Source organism: Octopus bimaculoides, chromosome 22 (genome assembly GCF_001194135.2).
Source record: "Octopus bimaculoides isolate UCB-OBI-ISO-001 chromosome 22, ASM119413v2, whole genome shotgun sequence".
In the NCBI taxonomy this organism is placed as follows: domain Eukaryota; kingdom Metazoa; phylum Mollusca; class Cephalopoda; order Octopoda; family Octopodidae; genus Octopus; species Octopus bimaculoides.
In genome coordinates this window covers 17,045,163-17,055,846 of record NC_069002.1, presented here as the reverse complement: position 1 = coordinate 17,055,846, position 10,684 = coordinate 17,045,163, and the positions used below count along the sequence as shown (strand labels likewise).

Sequence of the window (10,684 nt, the reverse complement as noted above, 5' to 3'; positions counted from 1 at the left end):
GTACATAATTCAATAAACATAGGATTTAAATTTAAGTTATTATAAGTTTCATGCTGGGATAGTACAGTAATTGAATAAGCTTTTATAGTGTGCCATGTACTATACTATCTGTTCATGAAATTTATAATAGCTCGCATTTAAATCCTGCATTTAAGTGATATTTGTCTCTTGCTGGATGGAGTGGTTTTTTTTCTTTTTCTTTGTACCAATAACAGAATGTGTGATGTAAAATGCATCCAGCATACTGTAAAGTGGTTTGCGTTAGGAAGGGCATCCAGCCATCGAAACCATATCAAAACAGACAATTGGAACCTGGTTAGCTCTCTGACTGGCCAGCTCCTGTCAAACTGTTCAGCATATGCCAGCATGGAAAATGGATGTCAAATGATGATGATGATGATATGTATATATAACCCATTGATCAAACTTTTATGATTTCAGAGATGTGGCAAAGACCAAAGGTGGATCATCAGTTGTGAAGCTTATGTCTCAAAGTCAGGAGACACCTGAGTCTTCAGGAAGGTTCTCTTCTTACCGGTTCACCAGAAGTACATACATCAATATTGCGCGGATGTCTATGGCGAAAACTATTGCTTTCTGTTACCTGGGCCTTTTGTATACCAACAATCTCACAATGCCCTCTGATATTGTCAGGTTAGTTGTCTTTTGAATTTCTTTTTACCTTCTGAATATGAAACAGGAGACAGAAAGAACATTGTTGTTATTGTTGCTGCTGTTGTTTTTGTTGTTGCTGCAGTTGTATAGCTGCAGGGTCAGCGCTGTTGGAGTAGATCTATGGTGAAAGACATTCCTGTCATGACCATCCTGTCTTTGTATGTAAAGACAGGTATGAACGTATATGTATGTTTCAAACTATGTAGATATTTTAATAGGTAACTGATGATGAGTGTTCTTTGTTTATATAGTATGTTTTTGTCTTTTTATTGTTGTGTCTGTTTGTTGTTGCCTTCCCCAGGAATTCAATAGTAGCTCTACTTTTAAGTGAGGACTTTAGTTTTTGACTGTACTGCAGATGTGAGATATCATCATCATCATCATCATTATCATTTTAACTTCAACTTTTCCATGCTTGTATGGGTTGGACAGAGTTTATTGAGACAGATTTTCTACTGCTGAATGGCCCTCCTGTTGCTAATCTTCACCTATTTCCAAACAAGGTAATATTTCCCAGTGGCTAGACATGTTCCTGTAGAATATTGGAAATGAATGACGCTGCTTGTGTGATAGTGTGAAAGGAATACACATATGAAGATGAAAGAATCTCTTCTCTAATTATCAATTTATCCTTTTTGAATTGACACCTGCACTGATATAAGTGAACATATTGGACTCAAAATATAAACTTTTGACTCATTACATCAAAATGCGAATGTTAATTGAACAATTAGAAAAAACCCTAATCAGAGAGATGAATCTCAATCGTGAACATAATACTCAATTCTTTGTTCTTGCTTTTCATTCATGTCATCATCATCATCATCATCGTTTAACGTCCGCTTTCCATGCTAGCATGGGTTGGACAATTTGACTGAGGACTGGGGAACCAGATGGCTGCACCAGGCTCCAATCTGATTTGGCAGAGTTTCTACAGCTGGATGCCCTTCCTAACGCCAACCACTCCGAGAGTGTAGTAGGTGCTTTTACGTGCCACCGGCATGAGGGCCAGTCACACGGTACTGGCAACGGCCACGCTCAAAATGGTGTTTTTTACGTGCCACCTGCACAGGAGCCAGTCCAGCAGCACTGGCAATGACCTTGCTTGAATGATTTTCTAACGTGCCACCGGCACAAGTGCCAGTAAGGCAACATGGAACTTTCTTACTGATTGTGATTTGCAGATCATCTGCTTGTGGATTCAAGCGATTCCTAGATTTTGTCTTGATTGACAAAAGAAAACTGAGTCCAGATTCACAAGTGTATGTATTTGCAAATGAAATGACAACATAGTTGTTGATCATAATCTCTTAAGGGTTAAATCTAACTAGTTGAATGATCTCCCTTGCAAGAAAGATTATAGAATAACCTCCCTTCCTAAGTTTCTCGAAGCATCTATGTCATGAGACGTGATTCTTAATTATTCAAGAAGATTAGGAAGGGAGGTTACTCTATAATCTTTCTTGCAAGGGAGATCATTCACCTATCTAGCTACTGCTATAAATTCATCATGAGAATACTCACTCTCCTCAATATTAATATCTTTCACCAGGTCTTATTTTCTTTTCGCTGTTAACCCTTTTGATACTAACCTGTATGAGACTGATTTTGATTTTTTGATACAAACTTGCTGTTTAAAAACCATTTAAATTGAAACTTTCACTTAAAATGTCATGTTGATAAATTACCAATGTTTTATCTTAGGTGGATTCAGAATGGCAAACTTCCTTACTTATATGTGTCTTCTCAGTTTCCTGAAGATTTCAAGTTTTTTGCAGAAGATACTGTCACTTTTAACCCTCCTGTGAGTATCACTTTTAAGCTAACCGCATCACTGTTAATCTTTGAGTGAATGTTGCTTTTAACCTTCTACTCTGTGTTGTCGTTTAGTCCCTTGTCAGCACTGATTCATTAAACTTATGATCAAAGATACTTCAGCTCGGACAATCCCAACTGTTATTTTGATGTAGTTTATTTCAGGCTGTATAAAAAGTGAATCATTAGCACGCAAAAAGCATTTCATTTGTCTTTACATTCTGAGTTCAAATTCCACTGCAGTCGACTTTGCCTTTCATCCTTTCAGGGTTGATAAAATAAGTACCAGTTGAACACTGGGGTTAATGTAATCAACATATTCCTTCCTCCAAAATTGCTGGTCTTGTGCCAAAATTTTAAACTATTATTACTAGAAATAATAGTGATAATATCAATAATAAAAATAATAATAATAATGATGATGACGATGCAGTACCAGGCCCTGGCTCTCATGTACATGTTTTGTCTTGGTATAAAAGATGGGCTACTGCAAATATCCTGCTCAAAGCAGAAGTAGTGGGGGAGCATCATAGCCATGTGTTGAGAAGAATTCTTTGGGGTTTGGATAATTCACCTTTGGAAACAATAATAATAATAATAACAATCTACATGTGAATTCCTTGTGATCATAATATCTGAGTAAAAGAATTTGACATGTTCAGAAAATATAAAGATTTGCTCATTGAAATCAAAAAAATATGGCATCTCAAGATGGTTACAATACTAGTGATTGTAGGAGCAATTAGAATGATCAAAAAAGGAACTGAAAATTATTTGAGAAAGATCCCTGGCTTACAAACCCTGTAAGAAGTGCAAAAGTTTCTTTTAACTGGTACATCACATGTATTGAGAAGAGCATTGTCAATATGAGAACGATTACCATCCATATAAATGTTTTTTCTTTCTTTCCTTTTTTTCTTTTTTTTTCACATAACTAGATTTTACAAATGAACGATCTGGTGTGTTTAATTTAATGGCCTACCAATGTATACAGTGAGTTTCTTTGCCCTATCCGTCAGAAAGACACTCAGCAAGAAATTTAAACAAAATTGAAAGAAGAAAAACTAATAATAAATATAATAATAATTATTATTATTGAGTGAGAGAGCAGTGTATGCCATCAAAGTGACACTGGGGTAAAATATATGAAACCTAGTATACCCATCATGACTACCCATCTGATATGTGCATGACATGGTGATCTCATATCAAGTTAAACAGTGCATGACCTCGCACAGTATACAATATCCTAAGGTTGTTGATTGAAGATATTGTACTGTTTATCAAGTCACAATGACTTCAGACAGATAGTACTTTATGCTGTATGATAGTACAGATAGTACTCTATGTACTATCTGACAATAGAGATAATCTTTATGCTTGACTCTTGTAGCTGCCACATCTTAGCGATTTCAATTCTCAGGTCTCCATATTTATCAACCTTTTCACTTTCTTTCTAGAATATTCCAAGCACAAAAAGAATTCGTTTGTTGTGTGGTCAACTGATTTACTTTTTGAAACTTAGTGATATTCCCAGGATACCAGTTTTGAAATTAGTTCACAAATGCATTTGTCAGTTAAATTTGCCAGGTGCGTATATTTAATAACAATTATAAGGATTTATTTCATTTGCTACACACAGGGTAAAACAGTAGGGTTTTATGCACGGAAAACAAAAGAAGTACAAAATGGAATGAAATGAAACAGTTGAATACAGGGAACTACTGATATCTGACACTTGTTTCTGTCATTTAACTGTGGCCTTAACCCTTTCATTACTAACCTGGCCGTAGCCGGCTGAAAAATTTTTTGGTTCATAAGACTAACCTGGCCATAGCCGGCCGAGTGTACCCATTGTTATTTAAATGTATATTTGAACCCAAATCTCGTTAGTACATTCGTTAAAGCACCTGATTTCACTTTGCAAACAGTTGAGTTATTGTCTCCGACATTGTTTGGCGTGATATTTGAACTCAGTGAATTTTGGAAGATTTTTTTCCACATTTTTTGCGGTGTTAATTTTTTTCAACTTTGAAGATGGAGAGGAGTTTCATGCTATCAAGCAGTGATTCCGAATTTGAAGGTTTTTCAACAGAAGATATGGAGATATCGAAGAAAAGAATGAATGAGCTACAAAAGTATGTGGTGAACAATAATGAATCGGATATTTCTGTATCCGAAACTGAAAGCAGCGATTCTGAAAGCAGCGACAGCGAGGATGATTTTACACCAGAAAAATATGATGGTTTTGGCTGAAGAAGAATATGCCTGTCTTTAGTCCTTTTGTTCTCATCTGCCATACAGCCTTTCCCATTGTGGCCACCAGGTAGATGAAAACTACTTGCCCTTCACAGCCAAAGGAAGCTGGCAGGCTGAGGGCTGACCCTGTCCTATACATGACAACAACAGTTTAACATAACTCCTCGAGTCAGTGATACTCAGACACTAAATGAGTGCATGCAGAGCAGTTTCATTGCTTTGTGCAGGCTGAGTAATGGTACTTCTGTGCCTGTAAAGTTTATGTAGATCCAGTTGTACTTTCTCCTCCCTCCCAGTAGTGGGACCATGCCATTGCTGCCAAATGGCATGATAGATATCTATCAATAAAACGAGGCGGCGAGCAGAAACGTTAGCACGTCAGGCGAAATGCTTACTGTTATTTCGTCTGCCATTACGTTCTGAGTTCAAATTCCGCCGAGGTCGACTTTGCCTTTCATCCTTTCGGGCTCGATAAATAAAGTACCAGTTACGCACTGGGGTCGATGTAATCGACTTAATGCCTTGTCCATCCTTGTTTGTCCCCTCTATGTTTAGATCCTTGTGGGCAATAAAGAAATAAGATATCTGTCAATAAAGGAATGAACAAGTATGGTGTGTATTTATAAAAGTTATAGGGAAGACAGTTCAAACTAGATGATTTTTTTTTTCTCTTTGCACCACTGATCATGTCTCAGCTGCCTTTGTTATATTCCTCATTTTCTGCTGAAAGTTGTGGAAAGCTGTCAAGGTAGGCAGTGAAGTCCACAGGTTCTGGTCTATCACTATCTCTGAGCAGTTATACAAAGAACTGTGGGAAAACTGCACATTTCATCTTTGAATCAAATTGTTGGTGTCTATGGGAAAGTCCATCAAAGCTCTTATTGCAAATTCATTGCTACTTCATATCTTTGGGGCCGTTAAATAGCTTTCTTGCCCTTGTGTGTTAGCGTATGCATCTTAGCTGTGATAGCACAACCTTCATGTTTTGCATCAGAGTAATAGTTGAATACCATTGTCTATAAACAGGCATGGCTATGTGGTAAAAAGCTTGCTTCTCAACCACATGGTTCCAGGTTCAGTCCCCCTTCATGAGCAAGTGAGTGAATTTGGTAGATGGAAACTGAAAGAAGCCTGTCATATATATATATATATATATACACATACATCTGTGTGTGTCTTTGTGTCTGTGTTTCATCGCTTGACAACCGTTGTTGGTATGTTTATGTCCCCATAACTTAGTAGTTTATCAAAAAAAGAGGCTGATAGAATAAGCACTAGGCTTACCAAAAATAAGTCCTGGGGTCAATTTCTTCGACTAGAACTCTTTAAGGCAGTGCCCCAGCATGGCTGCAGTCAAATTACTGAAACAAGTAAAAGAATAAACATGTCCATTGTGACCCTTTTTTTAATCCCCTTTTCAAAACTGCTAACTGATTCTCTCTCTAATCCCTTGTTCTCTATTGCTACTTCTTTGGTAAGCTTTTCAATACTGTTATTAAAAAGGCTTTATTCAAAAGCGATCACAATAAGAGACTTCTACTGTAAATGAAACAGAGGCAAGATGTTATTACTAAGGCTGTAAATTGGCTGAGACATTAATAAAGTAAATAGAATGCCTTCTGGTATTTGTTCTGATTCTTTGCAAATCCCTCTGAGTTATCTCTGTTTTTCATCCTTTCAGGAGAAAAAAAGGTACCAGTCCAGGTCAGTGGATTGGCAAAATTAGTAGAGCAACTGTGAAACTGCCTTCCACTATTTGTTCTGGTTCTCTGCAGTCTGACTGCAAATGCCTTGCAATATCACTGGTGCCAAGCTGCATCAGCTCTGCCTTACTGTTGGAAAAAATTACTAGTGCCAAGATTTGCCTGAATGCACAACTGCTAGTCTTTCACAATATATCTTACCCAGGCCTGCACTTTGGAAAGGAATTTTTCAGGTGTAATTATGAGGTCAGCCTTCTGAAGACTTAAAATGTTGCTGCTGTTTCCATTCCTGTTTTTTGATAAAACTTCAATGACTGTCTGCTTATTGTTGTTCATCTCTCTCCCCCTACTCTTATATTTCATACTTTCATTACAGGACATATACATGGTTTGGCTGTGAATATAATCTCTGAAAGGACACAATTTTTCCAGATTAATCACAAATCTTTGCAATCTTTACCTCCAATGGAACTTTTTGCAATGGCTTATGTGATTATCCTTATAAAAACCTTATTTCGTCTCGATGGAATCAATGAAAGGTAAGTATCTTTAAAAGAATTTATTTTTTGTTTCTTTTCAAATAATATCTACGGAGGAGAAGGCTGTAAAAAAAACATTCACTGGGCACAGGCATTGCTGGTTTGCTTTACGATCATGGGGTTCTAGATTTAATCTAATATAAAACAAGAGCACTCAGAGAGCGCAAACCTCTGCCAATGCAACACCAACGTCTGCTTAACGATTAACCTGAGATGATTTTTAAAATGAGAATATCTGAAATAAAATCGACTGCTCTCATAAAACGAAAGTACTAAAAATGAACCTGATTGTTTCCAAATGGAAAAATAATCCATATACCTTGTCTAGTACCTGTCGAGAGGTCTTTGGGAGTCACTACGTAAAACAGGAACTTTGTAATTGAACATAAAAATTATAATTGTAATGAAATGCATACTGTATCGTGGTCGGAAAAATACGTGTCTATTACACATTGAGTGAGAGGTGAAGGGAGAGGAGATGAAATACTAATACAGTGAAGGAGAAGTAGTGAGAATAATAGCTATGACTGAGAGAGAGTGAGAAAAAGTAATGAGAAAGATGAAATGGAGCGAAACAACAATAAACTGTTCATGAATATCTCTCATTCCCCTTCAAGCTTTTCTAATTGCAGTTGATGAAGGAGAAAGGAAAGGTGTGATAGGGTAGATATTTTCTTTTTCTCAGAATAAGGAAGAAATAATCTTGTAATTGAGAGCTGCCAACCTTCTCAGGCAAATATGTATATTTCCATTATTTCATTTAATAAGAATAAATGATTTTTGTTTATGTATTTGTTTTGCAAGATTCTAGACGTGAAATCGTTGAAAGAGATATTGCTGTGCTTGAGTGTAAGTCATTTTGCTAATAAACACCTGCTCTGTTTATTTGATCTTCATGTTAGATTTAGTATAACTATTAGTTTATTTGTCAGAGTTCTTTCATAACATTCTGTGATCTCTTCAATGACTGTCTGTTCTTCATGTTTCCTCTTCCCTCTGGTCTTGTCCTGTCTATTTCATCTTGTCTTTCAGTAGTATGTATCCCTATCTGCATCTGCGTCTCTGTGTGTGTCGATGTGTTTGGTATGTGTATGTGTGTCTTGTGTGCATGTGTATGGATTTGTATATTACCCTGTTTGTACCTGTGTCTTTTTTCTTTTCCTATTCTTCAGTTGTCAGGTTGCAGGGTGGAGTGAGAGGATGTCATTACTCCAGTCACATTTTCTGTCAAGGCTCAGTCTATTTTCTATTATGTGTGTGACTTCCACAATCTCTGAGCGTCCTGTCTCAAATCCCCATGTTCTATTTTAGCTTGTTGGTATAGCATTGCTGAGCTTTTCTCCTCATATTACTGCCAGTGTCCACTTACCCTCTCTTCTATCTCTAATGTGCATTATTGTCTTGTTTCTGTCATATTACTGCCAGTGTCCACTTACCCTCTCTCCTATCCTAATGTGCATTATTGTCTTGTTTCTGTCATATTACTGCCAGTGTCCACTTACCCTCTCTCCTATCCTAATGTACATTATTGTCTTGTTTCTGTCATATTACTGCCAGTGTCCACTTACCCTCTCTCCTATCCTAATGTACATTATTGTCTTGTTTCTGTCATATTACTGCCAGTGTCCACTTACCCTCTCTCCTATCCTAATGTACATTATTGTCTTGTTTCTGTCATATTACTGCCAGTGTCCACTTACCCTCTCTCCCATCTCTAATGTACATTGTTGTCTTGTTTCTGCACTGTCCCTCTGTTTACCTTACTCTATAGACTGCTTTCCTAGTTTTGCAGTTTATCTATGAGCATACTCTATACACTAATTTTCTTCAATTGTTCATCATTATCATTATTTTTATGTCCACTTATTTTCCATGCTGGCATGGCTTAAGTGAAACTTTATTAAGGCAGATTTTGTGTGGCCACATGCTCTTACTGTTGCCAGTCCTTATTGTTTTCCAAGTAAGGCCCTTTTTCATTCCACCAGTTGTCACATGTCTGCTGTACTATGGAACATTTGTTCACTGGGGAGAGAGTGAACAATATTGGCCTTTCACTTAAATGGTGCTTATGATGATATGCTAGACTCTCTCTCTCTCTCACACTCAGAGCCGATGTAAAGAAGCTAAAAGATGAGTGTTTTCATTGGGGTCTCCAATCCTTTCACTATCACTCTGTGGCCACCACAAGGAAGAAGGGTTCTGACTTTCAGATTGTTGAATAATTGTTTATTTTCTTTTTTCTCACATCAAATTTAGGAAAATGTCCAGTTTTGCTGCCGAATATGCCAAACTAATAGAAGGTAAGGGTTTTGAAATACTTAAAGTGTCTTGAAGATTAACTTCATTTTTAGAGATACAATACAATGTGTATGTGTGTGTGTTTGCGTACAGAGAGAGAGAGAGAGGGGAAATTTGAAATTTTTTTGCTGGAGGCACATAAAGTGTACTCATTACATCCTGTTAAGAGGGTAGCATTAGGAAGGGAATGCCACAACAGACAGGAGTCTGGATAGTTCCTTGCTAGCCAGCTCCATGTCAAACCGTCAAACCCATGCCAGCATGGAAAGTAGACATTAAATGATGATAATGATCAGGTCTGACTTGGGGTTAAACAATCAACACCCCACATTGCACACACTCCACCCTCACACTTGACATCTAATGCTCTGTTTTTTTTAGAGACATTTAAACTTGTTTTCAAATTTTCAGATGATGATATATTTATTTGGGAAAACTGGGCGAATCACATGACTGCAATTGCAAACAATTTGAAACTGCAACGAGAAACCCACAAACCATGGTAAGGGAACTTATTTCACTCAGTTTTCTTCTGTGTATCACCTTAACTCCTCCTCCAGTCTTCTAATGTTTTCTTTTTCATCTTTTTCTGCTCTTCTCCCCTCTGTACCAGATTTGTTCTGACTCTCTGTACTCTGGATCCAAATATCAACTTTGTTCTTTCAGCTTTTGTAGTTGTTGATAAAAAAAATATTACCAATCTAGGGTAGGATGAATTGGTGGAACTGAGAGTTTTGGATGGGATGCTCGTAATATCTATTTTGTTCTGTGCATTCTTTGACTACAAGTTTCACCTCCTATCACTAGAAATCAATAATAAGACTTCTGTGAAAGTTAGACCCAACAAATGGTCTTAACAATTAAATGGTCTTCATTGATATAATAATGATACTTGAAAGACTCGTAGTTAATCAGTCTTGTTGTTAAAAAGTGAAATTTGTTTTATATGTCAATTCAATGAACTGGAACAAACAGTTGCATGTTTTATTGTTGTCCTTGGTCAATCCAGATCACTCCAGTTATGACCATTCTGTAAAATTATATAACTCAAATGACTACATTGTCCAGTGAGATTTTTAAAAATAAATAATAAGGTATGATTTGAGATACTCTTTACTCTTTTACTTGTTTCAGTCATTTGACTGTGGCCATGCTGGAACACCGCCTTTAGTCGAGCAAATCGACTCCAGGACTTATTTTTTGTAAGCCTAGTACTTATTCTATCGGTCTCTTTTGCCGAACCACTAAGTTACGGGGACGTAAACACACCAGCATTGGTTGTCAAGCGATGCTGGGGGGACAAACACAGACACACAAAGACACACACACACACACACATATATATATATATATATATATATATATATATATATATATACATATATACGACGGGCT

The 10,684-nt window shown here is 36.9% G+C and overlaps 1 protein-coding gene across 1 annotated transcript in view; it reads left to right on the top strand.

Annotated features, from left to right (window-relative positions):
- Positions 1-10,684, top strand: part of LOC106872230 (TATA box-binding protein-associated factor RNA polymerase I subunit B) — a 29,421-nt gene that overhangs the window by 14,902 nt on the left and 3,835 nt on the right. The window contains exons 6-11 of the mRNA XM_014919142.2: positions 442-654; positions 2,380-2,479; positions 3,951-4,080; positions 6,829-6,991; positions 9,248-9,291; positions 9,701-9,791. Coding sequence (XP_014774628.1) covers positions 442-654; positions 2,380-2,479; positions 3,951-4,080; positions 6,829-6,991; positions 9,248-9,291; positions 9,701-9,791 — 741 coding nt within the window. The remainder of the gene's footprint in view (positions 1-441; positions 655-2,379; positions 2,480-3,950; positions 4,081-6,828; positions 6,992-9,247; positions 9,292-9,700; positions 9,792-10,684) is intronic.